Raw genomic sequence first — 24,993 nt, forward strand, 5'->3', positions numbered from 1 at the left:
TTATATGTCAAGATATCGCTTCAAAGAAGAATCAGATTCCATATCATAAAGACGTTTATCTAATTATTAAAACCTAACAGATACTATTGAAAATTATATTTTAAATAGTTTGACAACAAAGGATGATTGTTTTTATTACTATAAGAACCGATTTATCTATAGTACCTATATGCTAATTTTGTAATAAATATGCCTAAATCAGTATCATTTCCAAATAGTCAACAAATTTCTTTTGTTAAGATTCACAAAATTACTTACAGATGAAAGACATGCACACTGTACGGTTGCACACCGTACGGTTGCCTATTATTGCTTACATCCACTTTATTTGAACTTTGGTGGATAGATGTCTATTGTCAATCATATCTCATCTCCTTATTTTTATAATGTTCATAATAAACTTACCATTACTTATCATGATATTCTGATTCATTGGATGTGGTTCATCAGGAGTCATTGGAAGGTGACAAAATCTAATAATGACAAAATGTGAGGTTGATAAATCCCTTTTCTCTTTTTTTTCATTATTAAAGAATTTTTTCTACCAATCTGTATAAATAAAAGATCATGTGAAGCGTGGACACAGGACTTGTATTTTAGTCAGATTATTTTCTCTAAACGATTGATTTTGTTTAATAAATCAGTTTTCTGATTAAATGTAATAGCATACACCTGTCAATCATGTAATAATTATATAATTCAAGTTTCTTCGTCCTTATTTCAGACTTTCAGACTTTTAAACGACCATTATCCTATTTAAAATCCTTACAAATTAGAACACATTTCATGCTGTGCAGTTTTTGGTTCTGAGTATAGCAGACTTTTTTATTTGTGTGTCTGATATTTCTTCTACCTTGGACCTTTTTTGGTATCTTCCACATGGTATAGACCTTTATATCTTTTGAACAATTATATTTTTCATATGGAGATATAAATATTTGTAGGTAATGTCATAAGAAATATCTTACTCGGCTAAATCGTCCAGAATAGAACACATCAATTTCACTTGTTGATCGTCTAGTTTTGTTCTGGCTAATCGTCTCAAGATGGGCATGTTTTTCAATACCTCTCTGTGCACTCTCGACGAATCTTGCGTTAGTAAAATCTATAAAGTGTTCAGTAATTTAAATAACTATATCGGAATGAAAAACAGTGGGAACATAGCGATCCAAATGGCCGATTATAGAAATCCAACGCACATACAATATCAGAAACCTTAAATTGGTCTGATGTTAGGCAAATATATAAATTCAACATTTATTAGGTTTATATAGCCAAACAAGATAAATCAATATCATATATTTTAAACTTGCGTGATTAGCTTTTCATACAAAGTGTAATACTTTTGTCTGAAGAAAAAAAAAAGAAATAAAACCGAATGTTTTAGTAGCCATATTTATTTTAAATGAAAATATGATTATTCATATTTTTCTGGTTAACTGGACAAGATACTAGCTAGCTATTCTAAGGAAGCAAAGTTCACCATAGCGCCTTCAACGATGGACTAGCGTCCACAACGTATGAGGTGTAAATCATCCAGACGACCTGTAAATAAGTTCAACAGTAACGTTTTTAGTCCTGAAATAATGTTCGTACGACATTTTGGCCAGAGTAATCAGTTTCCTTGGTTTTTTATTTAAGAATACAGTAACGGTTGCTTACAGCTTTAATGTTCATTGTTATGATGTCTTGTTTCTAATTAATGTACTTGCAGAGGTGAAAAACCTTATATAAAAAGTTATCAAACATTTAAAATAATCTTATACAACTAATTGATAAGATCAGCCCTTCTATATTTTCATTTAATAAGTAAACACTCCAATTAAATATATAATTTTGTTAGGTCAAAGCAAGAAATGACGTAAGAATTTATTGCGACATTATCCGAATTACTTTATTACAAAGTCAATAAAATAAGAAATTACTAACATCTATTCGTCGAATAGAAAAATCAGTGATACCCATTTGTTTTTCATAATTCAAAGCTTTTCCTACTGCTCAGTTCTTCATAAAAAGTAAAATAACAAAAATACCGAACTCCAAGGAAAATTCAAAACGGAAAGTCCTTTATTAAATGGCAAAATCAAAAGCTCAAACACATCAAACGAATTAAAACCTGTCACCGGTATGACAATCGAACAGAATTCCATTATATTGACAACAATGTGTAAAGTTACATATCACGGTTTTGTGACATCAGATATGTTAACCAGGCCGTAATAACTATCACCCGGACTTATCACCGACGTCATATTATTCGAACCAATATGATAAATAAACTCATCATAGATACAAAGATTGACATTTTGTACGCCAGACGTGTGTTTCTTTTTCAAAAGACTCATCTGTGACGCTCGAATCAAAAAAGTTTAAAAGCCAAATAAAGTACGAAGTTGAAGAGCATTGAGGACCCATAATTCCGAAAATTTTGTCAGATATGTTTGACCCGATCTTGTCAGATAAGTTTGACCCTATCTTGTCAATACTTTTCCGGTTTGCTGATGGAAAAAGAAAAAACTGCTTGTTTTATCATGAAAACCACACAAATACAAGCCAATAAATCGATTATCAGATAAATGGACTTATGAAATATCAGCTGTTCGACACAGTATGAATCCCTTTTTTTTAACTCTTTTTAAACATTTCCTTCAAATTTTGAATTAGCGTACTTTGTGTAAAGGGCTCAATGCCGTGTCTAGCTCACGATGTAACAATTTATAAAAAAAATAGGACATATAATTTTTAGTCTGGACCAACAAGTCTCTGCTATAAGAGGCAAACAACAATTCAAAAGTCTTTAGTTGACCCACAGCTGTGATAGATAAAGAAATGCAACAGTAGTATACCGCTGTTCAATAGTCATAAATCGATTTAACTGAAACAAATCCGGGCCACAAACCATAACCGAGGGAAACACATCAACTATAAGAGGAAAACAACGAAACAACATGAACACAGAACTGCTACAAAAACAAACGCCAACATTCATAGAAACGGACTAACGACCAACGACAAACTGTTTTCGAGGCACACACACTAGTGTGACAACAGAGGGAGTTACCAAATTAAGAAATAGTAGTGTTATTATTGTTCTACGAAATCAAATGTAATTAAAAAGATTGAATTGAAAGAAAAAAAAATTCAAGAGGATAAACCAAAATTATAATTTTTATAAACAGTCCGTACTATCTTTTAAAATCAAATACCTGAGCTTTTGTGGAAAGCTTGAACATGTTTGTCTTTGATGAATACAGCTTGTTTAAGATGTTTAATGATTTCGTTATCATTTTGTTGTACTTGTACATTGATAAATCCTGGAAAAAAAATTATGTCAATAACATCAAAACATTCACACACGCAGAAATAGTATCTGTATGTATCATGATATTGGAAAAAAATGTATGTTGATCTGTTTCTTTTTACAGAACCTAAAAACCTAAGAAATTTTCTTGCTTTTAATATGTAGTAGGTGTTCATAATGGCATCCACAATTTTAACAATTTCATATCATATATTGTAGGTTCATTTTTAATTTCTTCTAATTTGAATTTACAACTACCATAAAATGTAAAAACTTGTAACAGTAGTTTAATCTAGAAAAGTGCCAAGACGACTAAGATAATAGCAAAATTTGTTCAGAAATTTAACACACTGGGGACATTAAAACTCAAACACCAAAGCATACAAAAATATAGTAAAATTAGGGGAGGATTTGTAAACAAAAGCATGTAGTTATTATGGAAATCGATAATGATGTTTGTAAACTAAATGCTGAAGATAAGGAACTTACTCGAGAATTATATTAGATGCACTGAAAAATGAACCTTGCGCCTAAAAATCCTACAAGAGAAACTAAATGTCATCTTAGCGACTAACACAACTATTAAGACTTCATTTAGGAGAGAAGGTCAATCCGCATACACACCGTTTATCATGTAATCTCTTTCAATTACGTTTGTTTCGAATCATACAACAGGTCATAATGCCAACAACAAACTATATGTTATGTTATTGTGTGAGTAACTGTCTTATTGATGACTGCACAAACATATTGTTAATATAATATGTAAATTACCTACCACTAATACTTTGGTAAGAAAATCCATATCAAATAAGGCCGACTGGTTAAACATGTCTCTCAGTTCTTTGTTTATTTTTCTTTGCAAAGACAATGCCTTCCTGGAGAATTTAAGTGCATGTATAATCATATATTTTAATTCTATTTTCATACCAGTACCGAAGTAACAAAGTATATGAAAATAATGGAATTAGGAATTTTTTTTATTGGAGTGTCAAAATCGCCTTTGATGTTTTGGATAAGTTACGTGCTTTAATTGTCTGTTAACTTATATTTTGGCCATGCTTTTCGCAAACGGTTTATTACGTCTTTACAATAAATCCATGGGATGTTAACTGACTGATACTTTAGTCATGGAGAACACCATTTATTTATTAGTTTTAACTCGCCTTAAATTAGCTTTCAGTAACTGTGAGTACTTTAGATCGGTACTTTGTGTCTATTGTTTATATGTTAGTTCTTCTGCTTCGTACAAATCTGTTCAATCATTCCAACAGATTTTATAGAAAACAAAGTATTAACAAAATTAAATAGAAAACAAAAATACCAAACTCTGAGGTAAATTAAAAGGGGGAATTTTATAAAACCCGGCAATATCAAACGCTAGACTTTTTCTTATATTGTGCTGCTACACCACTGTCCAAAAAAATGTGCATCTCCGCCGCATAGTTTACGCGAAAAAGGTACCGGTTTTACTGTCCCAAGTTAAGAGCGAGTAATTCGGAAGGTGTCGGTTGTTCATATCTGTTATATTTGTTTTTCGTTAAAAGTCGTGTTATTAATCAGACCCTTAGTTTTCTCGATTTAATTTTTTTTACATTTTGTCATGACTAGGCCTTTTATAGCTGACTATACGGTATGTGTTTTGTACATTGTTGAAGGACGTTCGGTGACCTACAGTTCCTTAAATCCACTTCATTTGGACTTTGTAAGATGCTTGTCTCATTGGCAATCTTTCCTAATCTCCTTATTTATATATGAAAATGATAAGAATATGCACTCTGCTTTGTACTTGACCGACGCTCTAAGATGGATATTAAACGTGCTAGTTCACAAGGTAACAGTCCGCATGAAGTGTATCACACTTGGGCATATGATTTTTACTCCGAACATACCTGTTTTTGCTCTTAAATATCGAATGCCAAGCCGAGAAGCAAAAATTCCAATGAACATGTGTTCGGTTTGACCGGGTTGGGATCGAACCCACGACCACCCTCGTTGGAGACGAGCATGTTATAACATTTTATTTTCACATTAATAGCAACTGATGAATGAAAAATAGATTTTTCTATATTGCTTTTCACTTGGTCAACTTATTTATCTTGAACTTTTTAAAATCAGACCAAGTTCTTAAAATATATACTGCTTTTACAGTCAATATTTTAATCATATAAATATAAAATAATACATGCAATGTCTATTTGAAACATTTGATATATTTTGCTAAAAAAATATATATTGTCTTCTTATTCTATTCCTGGAATTTGGACAATGGTAAATTACTGTTGCCCTATATATATATATATATTAATATACTTTTTGTGCTTAACTTACTTCGACTGATCATGAGGGTTGAATGAATCTCGCAACATAGATTCTTGTACATTTCTTTGACCACCTGATTCTTCAGCTGCTTTGAACTTGGAGACAAAACTCTAAAATTATATACAATACGTCTTATTGTTTCGTGTTAAACAATGTAATATCGGTGCTTATTTTAAAACATCTTAGAATATGATGTCTTTCAAATGCATCTATCGTAAAGAACAAGTAAACTTTGAACGAAAGAACTTAGTATATGATCTTAATACTGTAGGCTTTTGTATTGCTATCCTACGCTGGAAATAAGGGGAGAAGATACCAAGTGGGCAATCAAAAATGATAAATCCAACAGCACAGCCAACTCACTAACTTTTGTGGTATAAACTCTCAGAAGATTGCAGGTAAGAGAAGGCAAATCAACTGTGTTCCACAGTTAATACAATACAATTTCGGAATACCGATTTTCATTTAACCGACTATTGACTCCGGAGTGTATAAGTTTTTTATATATTGAACAAAGAAATAACTGTGAATCTGCTCTGCTCTTATTTACTACTAAGGGGCTCATATATCTCGCCTTTGTGACATTTCGTCTCTAAGGGTAATAATATACGTCCAGTAATCACAGAGTTTGCTTCAGGATATATTTTTAAATAACAGTTGTTTTTATAAATTCTCGACTGAATTTTTCAAAAACCTACGCTGTTACTCACTCAGACACTGTTGACCTTGGATGATATTTGCTATTCTATTTCAATATATTTTGCTAATAAAGATTCCAATATATTGAAGCTAATTGTATTCTGGATTAAGATAAATCCTGGTATGCGTATCCAACAGTAAGTTTAACTTTGATTCACGTAAAACTAGTGCATAACCGATAGTTTAAAGATTCAAACTTCTTACCTGAAGTCTTGAGTTTCTTTGATAAGTCAGAAGGAGATCAAGTACTTCTAATACCCTTTTAAGAAAGGAAAGAAATGATATAAAATCAATTCGAGCTTTCATACGAACAAAATTTTAAAAGAGACATGTTATAATTATCATGCTCATACGCCTTTTTTCATTTTTTCATTTTTTTTTTATTAAAATCCAAATATATTGTTTGCAAATATTTAAGAGGAGAAGCAGATAAAGAACACAGATTTTTTTTAGAGTTACGGGCATTTCTTAATACCTATCCATATCTAAAAAAAGGTTTACAGTTTAATCTTATTTGAAATACGTACTGGTATTTGGCATTGACAATAGCTTCAGTCTCTGGAGATTTGTCCCAGCGTTCAGAAGTTTGATATTTTGTCACCAACTTTTTCTGTTCTTTTGTGTAATCTGTTAAGATCAACAAAGAAATAGTATCAATGGACAACGGGAGTTCAATTGAAGAATCTATTTAATTTACCAGGTGGTTTGTCATGTTTGTTATGGTTTTTGCTTCAAAATAGAAAAAAAATATATACTAGTAATTCGCACAAGTTTTAAATAAATATATATGAACACTAGGTACTGCAAAATATTTTTTTGTGATGGGGTGGTTGCTGATAATAAATGCGCGGATGTTAATACTGCTGTGGTTTATATTAACAATGATGCAACACTGAAGCTAAAATTAACTAGTTCCATATCTAAGTGGATCTAGGTTTTTCAAAAAGGAGAAAAGAGTAGAAAAAGGAGTGCTGTAATAATGTGATAGATGTAAAAATATTTGTCGACCCGTTCAGAAAGACATCCCTTTCATATCTCCCAAATCACCATAACGTATTAGATAATATCAGGAAACTTTATACTGTAATTGGCCTTAAGTTTATCTTTTAGGTTTTTTTTTGCATCAGAGTTATCTAAATCACAACACACACAACAAAGTAAAGCCTCGCATTTTTCTTGTGGCATTCATTAGAATCAGTCGGACGGGACATTGTACATTTGAAACTGTGTTTGTAACCTTGACCTTGAAGACAAGACATTTTAACCTCAATACTCTATAGTGATGAACAACAATAATCCTAAGAATTCAAGGCATTCAAACATTCTGAATTTAAGCAAGAGTAGTTCATCGATGTTAAATTTTCATAAGTCAATTGAGAAAATTTAAATCAAGTTAATAAACAAAAGCTTAAGGAATAGCATGAATGAGAATGAATCACAAAAAAAGCGAGACAGTGTGCGTCGACAAGGTTAGTATCTCCTGCTGTAAATGAATCATCCGCCATGTAAATCCAAACTCAGCCAGAATGTCGCAATAGGTAATAAGACATAATAGGTGAAAATACAGATTAGATGACTATCCTGGTATCAAGAGATCTAAAAACATCAAAAACAAGCGAGTTGAGACACAAACACATCGTTTCGGTCAATCAATTCGTGATGGTAACCGCAAAACTTCTGTAGTATTGAATTCAGTCATTCTTCCATTTTATCCTGTTTTCGTGTAAGAAGATGACGACCGTAAACTTTCGACAAGATGACTTCAACTTTAACAGTAAATGTATGTGCAAGCAACAAGCCTCCATCAAGGAAATAATGGTACATTATCGACTGAAAGATTTGTATTTCATATGATGATGCAGAATCGAGTCCCTTGTTTCTATAGTATAGATAGATATTGTTATGTTCCGTGAAATAACAGAGATATGAGGACTTAGTCTATATGCCGATGCATGTTTGTTGTATATTTAAATCAACATTAAACTCATAGAAAACATGAAAATATGAGTTAACATTAACATGAATTGTTTTCTTTTTTTAACTAAAAGCGATCTTCACTTATTTACGTTTCTCCTGTTTAAAGGTAAATTTACGAATTACCCCTTTTAGTCATTATATACGACAATGCAAACATTATGTTTGAAACCTTTGCGCATTGTTATTATTGATGCATATTTGTCAAAATGTAAATTATGCTAAAACTTTGGAACAACTTCGGGACAATTTAGTTGTGCGAAAATTATGTTTCAATTTCTTCAATTTATTTAAGCCCAATTTGAAGCAGATTTAATCATCTTTCAAGAATAGCTTTGTGCAAATTTTATTCATAATTAAAGAACCGGCATGCTTACTTTCCGGTAATAAAATATTTATAGAAGTTTATGACCATACCTTTTTCCTTTTTTTCTTTATCCTTTTCTCTCGGGTATGGAAAATCGTGTCTTCCATCCAACAGATTGAGTAATGGCGGCAAAAGGTTTTTAACATCTTCAGCGTCTAAATAGTATCCAAACTTTACCAAATGATATAGCAGACGCACAACCTACAACATCAATTTCTTTAAATTTAATTCTACAAAATCAGATAAAGTCATAAACTTTTAATTTACGACAAGTTCTCTGCAACAATTTTCTTGAAGGCTTATGAAAATTCTACTTCACGTAAAACTGCAGTGTGAAAACCAATAGGGACTTAAAAGTTAAGTTCAAATAAGCAATACAATAAAAAATGACAACCTCTTAGATTGAAAAATATATCATAAAACAAGCTTAATAAGATTTCGTTATATAAATGAATTAGGTACACTAAATGAAAATAACAATTTATAAAATTCGTGCGTCTGAGGGACATTTCTGGATTTAATTTCAATAAATACGCTCAAACCTAAACATTTAAAGTCAGGGATGCATATTTACGTAGAAATGACAAGTATTAAGTGATTTATTTTTTTCGATTTTTCATTCAAGTTTGTGTTTTACATGACTAAGTATGAGGAAGTTTGTTTTAGATCATTATGAATTATAGATTATAGATAGAGACTTATATTAATAAGACAAACTGGGATCCGAACCATTTCATAGAAAGAATATCATCTAGACGCCAACATTGTAACTAAATGATTTTTGTATTGTATTCGATTCATTCTTATTAGAGAATTAAGACAGAGATAAATTCATGTATTTAATTTTGATGTTATATTTGTTGTTCTCGTCGGATTTTGTCAAATGTCTTAACGTATTTTCTGTTATATTCGTGTGTTATGGTATAGATAATTAATCACCCCCTTCATTTATTAGATTTTAGTTTGGTTCAACAATATTTATACGATATATTTGGTTTACAGTTTGATTCAGAAGAAACACCGACATAGCTAGATAATACAATTAATTTTCTAATTACTACCACAATTTGATATTAATAAGTATTGTAATTTTCATTGTTATTAATAAATGTAATGGCAGTATTACAAATCTATCTTGAATCAATCCTAATCCTATCTTATTTTTGGGAAATATTTTTACAAATTCATATGTGACGTCACTTTGTGTGTTTTTTTAGAATTTCAAATATGACGTCACTTTGTGCGTTGAGGCTTTAGCTAACTCGGCTGTGTATTTTTATATGTTGGATTAAGTTGTTTTATGTAATGTATCCGTTTTTATTCTGTAGTTAGTCCCCACTTTGGTTTTATCATGTATATCTATTATATAGTCATTTTATAATATTTACTGTTTGCAAAATTATAAATTATTCTAAATAAAAAGGATATTCTTGTCCCATGCAGAAAATCCTGGCCGTGTTAGGCGCAACTTTTTGGAAGTTTTGGTCCTCAGTGCTCTTCAGCTTTGTACTTGTTTTGGCTTTCAAACTTTTTTTATCTGAGCGTCACTGGTTAGTCTTGTGTGGACGAGACGCACGTCTGGCGTATTGAATTTTAAGCCTAGTACCTTCTGCTAGCTATTATTCGTGTGTTTCTTTGTCCTATATGTTATCCCATTTATTTGTATTGTGGTCCTGTCATGTGATGTTGTCGTTTTGGTGTTGTGTTTGACGTTGCCATAAAAGCGGGAGGTTTGGCATGCCACAAAACCAGGTTCAACCCACCATTTTTTTCTTAAAATGTCCTGTACCAAGTCAGGAAAATGGCCATTGTTATATTATAGTTCGTTTCTGTGTGTGTTACATTTTAATGTTGTGTTTTTGTTGTGTCGTTGTTCTCCTCTTATATTTGATGCGTTTCCCTCAGATTTAGTTTGTAACCCGGATTTGTTTTTATCTCTATCGATTTATGAGTTTCGAACAGCGGTATACTACTGTTGCCTTTATATAAAAAATAAACATGTTGCTAAATTTTTATTTTTTATAGATATATCATTATATACACTATTATACCTGTTCAATAAGCATGTTATGGCCTATATCGCACGCAAACATGCATTTATTCTGATCAAGAAAATCAGCAATCCAATCTCTTAAAACGGGGAAAATGGCAACAAGCTCTTTGACAACCTACAAAAAATAAGATCAGAGTGAAAAAGTTCACACACAGCTTGTATAATACTTAGTTTTTTTTTACTATTTTTATTTATTAAAAAGTTAGAAGTAATTTGTTTAAATGTTAAAATGTTAAATTGAACATTAAGAAAATCTTTGAAACCTATGACAAAACTATACTTTTGTCCTTTTAAAAATGAATACTTGTATGAAACTTGGAACAAGTCAATATTTTTTTAACGTTGCTACTATGATTTGCGATGTCTACAAAAACAAGGTGGACAATATTTAATCTTTAAAATGAATATTTACAAAATCTCCTTGGCTTTTCTCTTCGTCTTTTGATCCAACATATTCGTATATGAAACATATGTTTGGATGGTCTAATACTGAATAGTTGTTACCCGTATCAACAAACATGCCTACAAAAATTGAAATACATAAGTGAATTTTAAATTCGAATAAAAAAATCAATAATCATTTTGTGACAAAAAATATCAATAAAACAATTACGAATGATAAGTTATACAGTTATGACTTTTGAAGAAAAATTAATAAAATTATCAATAGTAATTATAACTTATATTTCTTTTTTTAAATTTCAGACAGGTGGCTTTGTTTTGCTTACATGTTGTAAGATCACAATATTTTGCTCTAATAGCATCAGGTAAAATTGTTGATCTCAGTGACAGAAATGTTTCTTCCCATGTCAGGTACCTCAGTTCTTTGGTCAGCATATTAATTGTATAATCGTTTCTCCCCTAGAAATAATAATAAAAAAAAAGGAAATAATTGACGCAAACAGAAAAAAAATTGTTTCAAATATTGTGATCTTCGTTGTTTGCCTAAGGGCAACACCATGATTGTCACTAATTGAGCAGGAATTGAATCAAATCTGGATCCACTACCGGTTTTAGGTGGGTTCCTGTCGACAATATGTCCTATTTGAGCGTCTTCAGAATAATGTTCATGCTTAAATAACTTTATTTCGAATATAGCTGATACACAACATTAAGTTTAACTTGTATCGATTAATCAAACGTAAAATAGTTTTGTACGACAAATAGTGGCAAAATAAAATATTTAGATATATAAAGTACACCAAACATATAATACACATCCTAGTAATAGCTTGTCATGAGTCTCTTTTTTTCTTAAGTATTGTCAGTATTATGCTAACTTGCCAAGGAAATTATGGTGATGTTATTCCTTTATCAATCGGTCGTAGTAATGACCGACAGAATAAAATTGAGAATGGAAAGAAACATTTCAAACATAAAGTTGCACGCTATGTAAATCAACCCACAAACAAGAACTTACTGCATGATGGATTTGTGATTTGAATTAGCAGTACAATTCAACGAATGATAGAACTGATGGACGGAAATACAAAATACTGTACAATTCTACGAGCGGGAATATAGTATCACATAAGCATATGGATTATTAAAATGTAATTATTTTACTTACAAAACAGAGAGCTTTATAAAGGTCAAGCTGATGGATAAAGAAATCATGTTGATCTTTGTCATACTCCTCGTCAGAAGGCTGAAAGAGTAAATTTCACCATCGCTTATGAACAGCGGTATACTACTGTTGCCTTTATTTATGTTAACATTATCGACAGTTATTATTACTCATAACACTGTGGCTCGGAATACTAAATAATCAAATGTGGCCAGTATCATTTATTTTTTTCTTGGCTTTCTCGGCGTACAAGACTTATCTCCCGTTTTAGGCTTTAAGTGTTATTAATGAAAGTAAAAATAGATCTGCTTGTAAAAAATGAAAATAACACGTTATTGATTTAATGCGTCCGAAGCGCTTTTCTGGATTTACCTTCAAATAGCCTAATTCATCTAAGTTCAACTTTGCCTGAGGGAGTTGAAACCTTAGTTTCTTCATAATTTCAAAATGTATAAACGGACAGTGAGTAAATCTACCATTTGAAGGCAAATATGTAATTTATTGAGCAAATTTTTCCGAAAGGATATCAATGAAGACACGTTCAAAAACCAATGCATTGTGCTGCGTTATGAACGCATACTTTTAAATATCATTAAATCAATATGTTGTGCATACGTTAATAAGAAAGCAACCGAACGACAATGACATCTAGAGGGAAACATATTGTCTGCAGCAAAATACAGGTGTCTAAGATATATGATATGTCAAGCTCTCATTCGCCTCGAGTCTATAACACTCTTTTGAAGATTAGATATAAAGAAAAGTTCATTGATCGTATTGAATATTACAAACTTACATCGACAAACTGATGAAGTGCTCTCCACGTTGCTCCACTATCGGTCGTAATGTACAAAATGTTTGGCTGTCTGTTGATATCTTGGCCTCTTGCAGTTAGAAATATTCCTCTGCCCTAAACATAATATTCAACATTTTAAATGAAATACAGATGCTTCTTTTGTACAAAGGAATAAAAAGGTTTAAGTTGCTCCACATTTTCAAATAAAGACTTTTAACAAAGCATGTTAAATAATTGCTACTTGTAAGGTTAAAGGGCTGAAAATGTACGTAAATATTAATATGTGTATCAGAATATGTCTCATACGTTTCCAATTATCCAGGTATGGTATCTATATAACTGAATTATGTTTCTACTATCACAAGAATCCATACCTGTTCAGTTTGTAACCATTTCTTGACGATGTAAGACTGGTTATTAGGAATCGCAACGGAATCACAAACACACAGTACATGTAGTAAGTCTAGAAATCTGTAGTTCTAGAAATTAAATAAAGAACATGCTATAAAAATGTTTTTGTTGTTTTTGTTATGGATAAAAATCCAGAAAATGTATAATGAAGTAGTTTAAAAAACGTCTGTTGCAACTCAATGCGTAACAAAAACGTTATCTGTTATAAAATCACTTTTTATAATATATACAACATATCTTCGATGTTCTCTGTACTATCTGTATACGCTAGCTGTAATAAAAGCTATCAACAGCCAATCAATTAACCGTGCAAGACCCTCATGGGCAGTCAATGGCGTTTACCAACCCCCGTAGTAGTAATCAATCATGTAATAAAAACGCTAATAATTATTACAAATATCGTGCGCTATCTGAAATAATTACTTGACATAGCGTTGAGACCTAACATTTGCCATAACTGAAATTGCTTAATATTTCGTTTATGTATAACTAATTTTAAACCTTTTCTCCTTTTTTTACCTGACATGTGCCTATGTTAAACATATATTTTGTTTCACAGTATCTGGTTTGTCTTTTTCTTTTCGAAACAACACTAATGAATACGAAAGGGCAAGCAGGAAAAGTAAAAAAAAAAACAAAAATACCGAACTCCAAGGAATATTCAAATCGGAAAGTCCCTTATCAAATGGCAAAATCAAAAGCTCAAACACATCAAACGAATGGAAAACAACTGTCATATTCCTGACTTGGTACAGACATTTCTTTATGTAGAAACTGGTGAATTAAACCTGGTTTTATAGCTAGCTAAACCTCTCACCTGTATGACAGTCGCATAAAATTCCACTATATTGACAACAATGTGTGAAAATAACAAATAGTCATAATAGGTAAAAATGTCAAAAATAGGGGAATAGCAGTCAACATTCTGTTATAATCTTAATTACTATAAAAACAAACAAATATGTCAACAAAGAAAAACAAAATGGCATATAGACAAATAAAATTGAGAATGGAAATGGGGAATGTGTCAGAGAGACAACAACCCGACCAAAGAGCAGAAAACAGCCGAAGGCTACCAATGGGTCTTCAAGCACATAAGCAAAAATGAAAGACAAGAATACAAAATAAATGACCACAGCACAACAACACATTGGCGGGATTGGGCCTTGTTGACCGAGTGGTCTAAGAAGTCATACTACTGTATCACTAGCCTGTCAACACTGAGGTTGTGAGTGTTCGAATCCTGCAAGTGGCGCTCGACTCTAATCTTAATTGACTAGGATTGTTAGTTTTCCTACCGAAGGTAGGTGGTTATCTCTGGGTGCTCCAGCTTCCTCCACCAATAAAAACTGACCGTCATGAAATATCACAATAGTGTCAAAAGTGGCTTTAAACACCAGTTAATCAATCAATTAATCAATAAAACGAGATAATGCCTTGTAGTACCTTCGAAAAAAAGATTGACGAAAATGTCATACATGTTTTATAATTTAAAGATATCAATTTGGGGCAAAGAAGCATTTAAAAGCGTGTAACACAGTATGGCATAACCAGATGAAGCTTAGTATAACACATCAAAAAGCTATATGTATTATAGTTGCTGAAAAAAATAAGGATGTAGCATATCAACGCTTCGTGTAAAGTTCTTTTTTTAAATAGCGCTTAATTACACATATGGCTACTATAAACGTTACCCATATTTTTACACTAGGTTATAATAAAATAAACGGTACCAATTTTACATCACCAGATGCGTATTTCGAAAATGAATGTCTCTTCAGTGATTCTCGAGGCCGAAATATTTGAAATTCCAAAACCTGATACAAACATTAAAGAGCTGATCAACCAAAGGGTCCTAAAGTATAGCCCAAAACCAGACAAGGAATCAGAGCTTTGAACATTTGTAAAAGAAAGAGGATAACAAGCATATGATATTATACTTAGGTCAAAGAACTTCAAATAGCAACAAAACGAAAAGAGAGTAAGACAAAAAGATAGATAATATTCAATATAATTTTACAAAGAAAACTAAAGAGTGAGCAACATTAACCCCATTAAAATATATAGACAGTATCAAATAAGTAGTACCTGTGACTTTTGTAAAAGTCCAACAAATTCGTCAATCTGTTCTCTTGTTATTCTGTCTACAATTTTCCTTTTGTCTCTAATTAGTTCTACTATCATTTGTGCAACATTCAATCCGATTCCACCCTGAAATGCATAAACGATGCCTACTTTCTTTGATGTTGAAACATTGTTATCTCATTCTGTCGTCAAATATGATATTGGACATTTTATTAGTTGAAGGAAAAAAAATGAGAAAATAATTCATCCCTTGTAATAAACATTATTACAGAATGGTTTTGTTTACCGATATCACGTTCTTCACTTTTATCTGTGTCAATACTTAATTTTGGTTCTTTTTCTAACTTTTCAATCACTTTTAAATGGTTATCAATTTAATAACCAGACTAATATTGTTGTATTCTTATGTGTTCTTTAATATAGCTGTAATGATGTAGTAAGCAGATTACACCATTTTGGAAATTCATTATCGTAGGGGAAGGGCGGTATAGGAGAGACAATCTTAATAAAAACGTAATATTGCAATACCTTTTGCGTAAACTGCGTCTGGAAGAATTCTATATACTTTGCAAAATACAACGCATTCTTTCTGCTCTTTCCAATCATGTATGTATACAGTATTTCATATGCCTCTTTAAATACATGTATTAGATTTTGTTCGTCATGACTTCCATCTAATGGACATTGCAATATTTTCACCAACAAATCTATTATCTTGAAAGAAAAAAAAAAAAGAAAAAGTCAGAAATAGTTACATTAAAAAGGAATGCATTTTTAAATAACAAGTAGGGAAATAATTGGAGTTTCAAAAATAACGCGAATGGATGTACTTAAATATTTTATGATAGTATTCAATAAAATGTTATATAAGTGAGAGATAACGCAGAGACCAGTGTAAAATTGTAATTAAGACTCGAGACATAAAGACTGTTAACTTTAATTTAATCTCTTAATATTCATTTACTAATTTGTTTTCGATCGTTATGTTGTTTAATTTAAAACGTGTGGTATGCGTGTTTTTCATACATACTCTCAAGTTTCGCATTAGCTTCTGTCTGTTTTTACTTGGGAGGTCTTTTATCATCATAAATTTCCTTAGTTCTTCCATAGCAGTTAAAATGGTATGTGTCTTCTTAGCATTGAGGTAATGTCCTTCCTTTCTCTGTAAAAATATAAACAAAAAGTACGTTAAATGAAAAGCAAAATATTCCCTTAAACTAAACTGGATAAACTATACATGATTTGAAAGGGGGAAAAGAGCATACATGCTGATACTTACATCTTCAACAAGATTCAGTAGAAAAGGTACCATTCCTGATGCGAAGTTGAATTCTGTGATTTGGTATTGTTCTACATATTGTATTGTAAAAGCATCGTCATATTGACTTTCTCCACTTGCTGCTACCTGTAAAAAGGTTCTATTAATTACAATTCGATCTTAGAATCGATTTTTGTTTACTTATATTCTAGTTTACCCATGTCTTTACCTAAACTACATTTTGCAATCTTGTAAAAAGAGAGATAATTCTATCGCTTGCTTTAAAAAAATGATTCAAACGATATCTTTATCAATGCACAGCATGACATATTTTCAAAATGAAAATTTTCTTATATATAACAATTCATAGTTGACGATGAGATTGATATTGTTTGTTCCAGGTTTTTTTTTCAATGTTTATTCCTTTATTTAAGTGGACAGCTGACAGCTTTCGATTGTATCTTTTACTGAAGAATTCACGTATTTCTAGGATTTTAAGTTTAAGCAAAGAGAATAAAAACTAATTATGAATAAACTCATCATAGATACCGAATTTAAAATTTTGAACGCCAGATGCGCGTTTCGTCTACAAAAGACCCATCAGTGACCCTCGAATCAAAAGAGTTAAAAGGCAAATTAAAGAACGAAGTTGAAGAGCATCGAGGACCCAAAATTAAGAAAGGTTTTGCCAAATACAGCTAAGGTAATCTATTCCTGGATTAGAAATCCTAAGTATTTCAAAAAATACAAAGTTTTGTAAACAATTACTTTATAATTATGACCATATCAATGATAATTCATGTCATCATTTCTGACTACTGGGCTGGTGATACCCTCGGGGAGAAACCTCCACCAGCAGTGTCACGCACCAATGGTTGTAAATGATCTCATTATAGATCCCAGGATAAAATTGTGTACGCAAGACGCGCGTTTCGTTTACAAAAGACTCATCAGTGACGCTCGAATCAAAAAAGCTAAAATGCCAAAATAAAGAACAAAGTTGAAGGGTAGTCATAAAATGAATTATGGCTAATGAGCTTTTAAAAAAATATCAGTTTGGAAAAATAGTCCAATATAATTAATTTCTATACAACAACGAAAAATGAGGTATGCCAGTTTCTCTTATATTCATTTCATTCACAGGGTCAAGATTCGAAGTTGTTCAAACCTACTGGAATTTTACAGAGTCTAAATAATTCACATTTTAAGTTTTACAATATATAAAAATGTTATTTAGTTCTAAACATTGCTGTTGAATGCAGTTTTGATACAATAACGCAGATTTCACAGTTTTTTTGTATTTTGCGCTAAAGGTCATTATTAACCACCATGACCTAATATAAATTATATGTCTGAAATACTAAAATTAAGCTTTACTTTAAATTTGTGTTTTATTTAAGAATGTCCTTCATATTTATTTTTGTGATAAAATCTGAAAATTGCTAAAATCTACCTTAGAACAAGTACTTCAAGATATGGTTTCATTCAAACTTGTGGTTATAAATTTTGAAATAATTTTAATTCAAGGAACGTATCTTACTCAGACATAGCTCTGATTCCACGTCCGGGGTTGGCCTTTACTTTTGGTTCTTTTGGTTTTTCGAATATGTTGGCCCCGAGCATCACTGAAGTGACATTAATTGTCGAAATGCGCATCTGGTCCAGCAAAATTGGTACCGTAAACATTATTACTACTATTCTGCTGGTGCATTGGTTGGTAGTATCCGAGTGTATCAATAGCCAAGTAACCATTTCTTCGGTATTGGCATGCAAATACGTATGTTGTTAGGTTGAAATTTGCTGTTATTAATTTCGAAATCATTGAAGATAAAGGAATGTATCTCCCTCAGGCATTAGTCTGATTTTAATTAACACCGTTTAAAATTGCATCTACCTTTAGGTATTTAAAATTGTGTTTAATGTTAGGCAATACGCCGTAATTTTGTTAGAACCTCATAGTACACAATTGAAGCTGTAATACTGTGAGTATAGAAAATGATCCAATGTAAAATATGGTTCGGGAAATTGGTCTCACCTCTTTAGATTGTATTATGTTCTATGTACACTTGTGTTTTGAACTTCATTTTAAATGTGGAGTTCATAATTACAATTATTATGAACAATTTAGAAAGATAACCTTTTATATACCTGAAAAAAATCCACCATTTTCCATATTTACATTGTATACAAAGATGTTTTATATAAAAGATATTAACTTAATGTAGGATATATTATTTTTTTCACGATTTGTTTTGTGTAGTATTGTTTCAAACACATGTAACCAATATTTGTTATCTTTCATTTTTATACAATACCTGTTAAACATAGTCTGCAAAATGTGTCATCGTCGTGAGCCTATCTTAAAAAAACATATTTAAGAAAATTTTAACTGTTTTTGCATAACGGTAAAAACATCCACTTTGACTTAAATTTTTCAAATAATCATAAAAGATGGAATAATTTAATACAAAGTGAGTACGGTCTTTACCTGTCGAACTGGTGCAGAATCCCAGCGAAGTCCACGCAGACTTTGATCATTACTGTTCTCCATATCTCGAAATTTCTTTCGAATATAGTCTTCATCTTTATCATAGAAGAAAAAAGAAAACAAATTCAAAATAAATGAATGTCGATAACACTTTATTATGAACGAGCTGTATTAACGACACTATAAGTTTCGTGCATGAGACAAAATTAATTTCTGTAATAAACTGTTTCAGATACTTAAAAAACTATTTATATTTCATTAAAGCATTAAGAACCCATAAAAAATAACGATATTTTTAGATCTTTCCTTTTTAAGTTATCTTTTATCATTTAATTTGTTTTCCCTTCCGATTTCCATCAGAACACTCTCGGCAAGAATTGTTATTTTGTATTTAATTGATAAATTCATGGTAATTACTAGCTTCTTGTTTAACATTGAGATCAAATTTGATCTTTTAAAAGAAGCATTTTGTACTTGTACTTTCCGATTTATGATTAACTAAATTTTTACTGGAATTTACTAGTCTACAAAATTGTAATTAATTCTTATTACAAGTTTAGATGATGTTTTGATAGTTATCTTTAAAATAAGAAAGACACCATACCTTTTAGTGCATGCAACCAAAATCCAGTTAAAACATGCTCTATTCTACAATAGCTTTCATAGCGAATTTCATCTCTTTCCTATAGAAATAAAATGAGTTAAATTGGTTGTTATTTACATCGTAACAAAATTAAACGAATAAAGATAAATTTACCGATATTGTCCTTTCTCCAATCATGAAATATTTTACCGAGTCTGGGTGCACATGGCGGGTAATGTATGGGAAGCGGAGACGCTCTTCTGAGAGTTCATGCGATTTCCTTAGGGGTGTTTTTCTTCGCTAGTATATTTGAATGGATTTTCGAGTTTTGAAAATTGGTAAACTAATGTTGTCTCTTATTTGAGAAGGATCTTTCATAATGATTTTTTTAAGATAAAAATAAGTTTCAATAAGTTAACATTTTGTCATTTTTGTTCATACATTCACAAAAACATTATAAATCTTAAGCTGTGGGATATACTATTTTCTGTTTCAGCAAATATGTTTATTTGCAAATGTTGTGAAAAGTACTATTGATAAATATGGAATTGTCAATAGGGTAATCGATGACAAGGTTGACATTCCGAGGTTAGTTCTTTATGAGATAATCGGTATATTTGAACAAAATATTCATCATGTTTCAAAAATGAAAGCAGGACAAAGCTTTAACTTGAAGAAGATATGACACTTAACAATAGTTAACTAATTAAGATAATTAATATTTTTTTTATATGAAGACATTTTTGATTTTATTCAAGGCTAAATAAAGTATAAAACCACCAAAGAGTAGTAAAAGCCTCTGTAGCTTATTTATCTAAACAGTAGACTGATAGCTACAAATCATGACCGCTTCATTTCATTAACACTATGTTCAAAATTAACGAGCTACAAAATATCAAGATACATGCTAGATTTTGTAATGAATTACCCTTATGTTGATGGTTTCTTCAGGAGACTCCAGTTTCTTAATTGAATATAAAATTTACGATTCTATAAATTGTGCGTTATCTCGTGACAAACAAACATGGAAATAAAAGAAAAGCGTACACTAATAACAGAATAAAGTCTGAACACTGTTTTCGGATCCTCGTTGTCATCAGTCAATGAAATTTCTTTTGTGGCATCTATACACAGGTACTTTCGTGTTGTCATGTGACGAAGTCTTACTTGCTGTTCCCATCTCAATATATCACCTACAAATGCCATCGATTTTAAACTGATCTAAAGGTGACATATAGATCTGTGTGAAATTTTAAGTTTTCTTTAGGAATATCATTTTGCCCTGAAATACTTGAATACAGGCGATTAATAATTTTCAATTAATTGCTTTATGTAAAATCAAATAAATTTCAAAAATAAATGAAAAGGGGAAAAAAAGAGGCGAAAGATACCAAGGGACATTCAAAACTTATAAGTTCAATAGAGGACGACAACGCCAAGGCTTAAAAACGTAAAACGATATAAAAAAAAAAACGGAAAAGTCCACAAAGCATTACATAGAGAACTAAAGACTGAGAAACACGAACCCCGATCGAGCGATATTTTCACAGAAAAGCAAGTTTTGGATACTAAGAAACATTGACACTACAATATCCTTCATTAAACAATGAAATTTGCATTTGCTATTAACGATAAGGATTTACAACATAGGCTGACACGTTTTCGGGTAATATAAAGCGAAACAATACTTATACAATCTCATTATGTAACACGATCCTACGAGGAAAACAAACATGACATATTCCAATGGGAAATTAAAAAGGAATAAGTGTATCGAGTAACTATAAACTCATACAGTTATCCTTCAAATTAGATATTCAGTGTTACTATTTGATATAAATACTAAAACATACTGTATCTACTGATTATTCTGATTTGTCTATTTGTTGTTTTAACTATTTCGTTGTATAATATGTACTTTAAGCATTATGTTTCATTGTCTGAGAAATGGATTTGATTTTTTTAGAATTTTTAGATGGTACGGTGTATTCTTGTTTTGATTTTTTTAAACGCATAAAATATCATACCGTCCATGAAATAATATGTCGTATCTACTATGAATACTCACCATTTAATATTCCATTTTCAGCTTCAATTTGCCAAAACGTGTTTCCTGATGTCGGCGGAGATAATGTTCTTGGTTTATGCTGGTCCATAACACGTATCCTAAAATGAACTGACACAAAAAAGTTACATTATAATAGACAGTGGATGGGGTGAAGAATAAACAGTTTGAATATATAAAAAGAGATGTGGTATGATTGCTGATAAGACAATATCCATCAAAGTCTAAAGGACAAAGATGCAAACAAAACGTTATGGTATATTTCATCATCTCTTGTATAGCTGTTCATTTTGAGTTTGCAATTTTGACGTCGACGTTAAAGGTATACTTTAAAAAAAACAAAATACGAAGCAGCTTGAATAAGTTTTGACGAGAATAAAAGTATACCATCTTCTGTAACTTCTTCATCAAATAAGCCCTCTGCCACCAAGTAAGCCTCCAATTCCTTATGGAACAACCGTATACAACTCCCTCCCTGAAATGTAAACAGAAAAATCTATAACGGTTTTCTTTCTTTATTATCATTATTATTATGATTATTGTACCACTTCATATCGAAAACATTTCTTGTATTCTTTTAATGCTTATAACACAAAACATAAATGTAAATTTAAGATATGATGGTACAAAACTTTTGTATTAGCAGAAAAAAAATCAAGATAAAAATTATGAAAAATATATTGCCTAAAAAAGTTTACGATTGACGTTCAACAAAACTGTAAGTGTGACCATAGTGAATATCAGGTAAAAGAAAAAGCTGCGTTTCGGCAACATATATTTTTGTTAGCTTATCTATAAAATGAAGATTAATATAACAACACATAATTTTATGAACGATTAAGTTCTTCAGAATGTCAATAGTTTTATAAATTGTGGTCCTACAAAGAATTTATACAGAAAAAAAAATTTTACTTCTCAAAATTCTTTTCCCCTCTCCGTGTAGATTAGAAGACACTATCTAAAATATCTTATGATCGGAAGCGTTCGACCAATATTCCCTCGAACGTATATTTATTTTGGCACAAATCATATACCTTTTTTGCCTTAAATGGTCTCTCGTATTTGAAAGAAAACTAAAACTAAAAAATGTAAATAGCCTGTATCTTTCCCTGGAAGTTGTGTCTAATATCATTCATCGTCAACATTATATTAATAATACAAGTTTACAAAAAAAATCTTTTAAAAATATAGCCAGATTATATCATCCTATATGTTTCACAATGAAATTCACAACCCTTTTGATTAGATTGGAGAATTATTTTTATTTCTTAATGGAAGAGACCAGATAATGGCTGTTATATGAATCAAGAAATTAGGAAATTGAATATATAAAAATACTATTTTTAAAAGGGGTCAATATCCATGTATCCGGAATAATAATTCACTTTACTATCTTTCTACAGATATTTCTATAGCGAGTATAACATTGATGTTAATAGAAAAATGATTCGATAAAGTACATCTTACCCTGACATAAGGGTCATGCTCTGGTATTCCGGGATGGAATCTGATAAGGGAAAACCCCGATCTTTCTACACCAAGGTTGATTTCCGATCTACATAGATATATATGTGTCATTAAAACATGAACTTAGAAGAAACAGATAGTCAAAAATATTTTGTATTTACATTCCAATAATCACCGGTGATATATCAAAAACTATAGAAATCTATACAGTTTATCTTTTTGTTTGATTATTTTCTTTAAGTTAACCAATATGTTTATATTGATTTTATATAACGTATATTGATAGTTTAGTTTTTACTGATATTTCAATTTATCTACTGCCTTTGTAACAAACAATTGATAAATTTCATTCTTTTATTCATTCAACAAGTTAGAAAGAAGATGACAGAAGAACATGTATCATAAGTTATAAGGATCAACCAGATACCCAAACGACAATAAAAGACAGATATGATAGAAAATGAACAAACATTAAAACCGACAAGAGAACAATATCCAATAGTCAAGCTAGGAAAGTTACAAACGTTAAGGAGATTGTAAAATAAGAACAGATGAAACACAATTTTGTATTTCAATGATGATGAGAAGTTTAGAATGTAGATCATTAGTAAACATTTTTAAGAACTCGTAGATAATATAAAAAAGTGTTATTCTTACAATCGAACCACTGGGTTGTTCCTTAAATGTAATTCACGTAAAAGTTACTTTTGTTGAGAGGCATGTTAATATATAAAGACTGATTTCGGAATTAATGTTTTTAGATATACGTTTACATAGACTACTGTTGTACAGATGTTATATATGCTTTGTCTGAGTACATATTTTATCATTCATACTAACATAAAAAACGTAAGAAAATACTGCTCAAAGTTGAAAATAAACGTAGTTATTAGCTTGTTTTCTCTTTAGAATGGTTTCATATGTTGTTATACAAGGTGTCTTTTATAGGTAACTATACAGTATGAATTTTGTTCATTGTTGCGGATCGTACTGTCATCTGTAGTGTTTTTCATTCTTGTTCTTTTGGTATTTGATTGATGATTATCTCAGCTCCTTATTATGCTAAAAACATAACTGATGAGAAAATTGAGAAACAACAAAAATTGAAACGAAAACAAAAAAGATTAATCGCCAATGGAAACAATTGTTTGCTTCGTACTAAAAAATTTAAAGGCTATCAGCTTTCAAGTCTCTAAGATTTGTTGTCTGCAATGCGCATTCCTAACTGCATTTCATCAAAAATACAGAGAACTCAACGATAAAAACGCCTAAATGTTTAAATGCATGGTTAACAAAAAGGGATTTAAAAATAATTGTCTGGTCAATGTGCCTGATGGAATTTAGAGGTATTATGTTTTCTAAAAAAAAGAACAAATTTTGCAAAATGCACCAAAAAATGAATTTTGAAAGATCAACAATCCGGCGAATAATACCCTCGTGTGTAATAGCCCGCTAGTAATGGTGTCGACTTTTATAGTGTATCAACGTGAAACGTACAGATTTTGCTACGTTCTTTTTACCTTTTTCAGAAATGTTCCAAATGCTTGGGAATTGTAG

General features: G+C 30.9%; 1 protein-coding gene across 1 annotated transcript; it reads right to left on the minus strand.

The window, feature by feature from the left end:
• Positions 1-15,674, minus strand: LOC127702740 (inositol 1,4,5-trisphosphate receptor type 1-like). Its single transcript, XM_052207045.1, has 16 exons — positions 15,579-15,674; positions 13,454-13,558; positions 13,080-13,193; positions 12,287-12,364; positions 11,445-11,577; positions 11,129-11,238; positions 10,715-10,831; positions 8,714-8,864; positions 6,850-6,949; positions 6,527-6,581; positions 5,633-5,733; positions 4,080-4,179; positions 3,207-3,314; positions 969-1,105; positions 406-473; positions 1-59 (listed from the first exon to the last, which is right to left on the minus strand). The coding sequence occupies exons 1-16, from the start codon at positions 15,672-15,674 to the stop codon at positions 1-3; spliced, it is 1,632 nt and encodes a 543-aa protein (XP_052063005.1).
• Positions 15,675-24,993: the final 9,319 nt, after the last annotated feature.

The sequence above is a fragment of the Mytilus californianus genome, unplaced genomic scaffold (assembly GCF_021869535.1).
Source record: "Mytilus californianus isolate M0D057914Y unplaced genomic scaffold, xbMytCali1.0.p SCAF_5, whole genome shotgun sequence".
NCBI classification, from domain to species: Eukaryota; Metazoa; Mollusca; class Bivalvia; order Mytilida; family Mytilidae; genus Mytilus; species Mytilus californianus.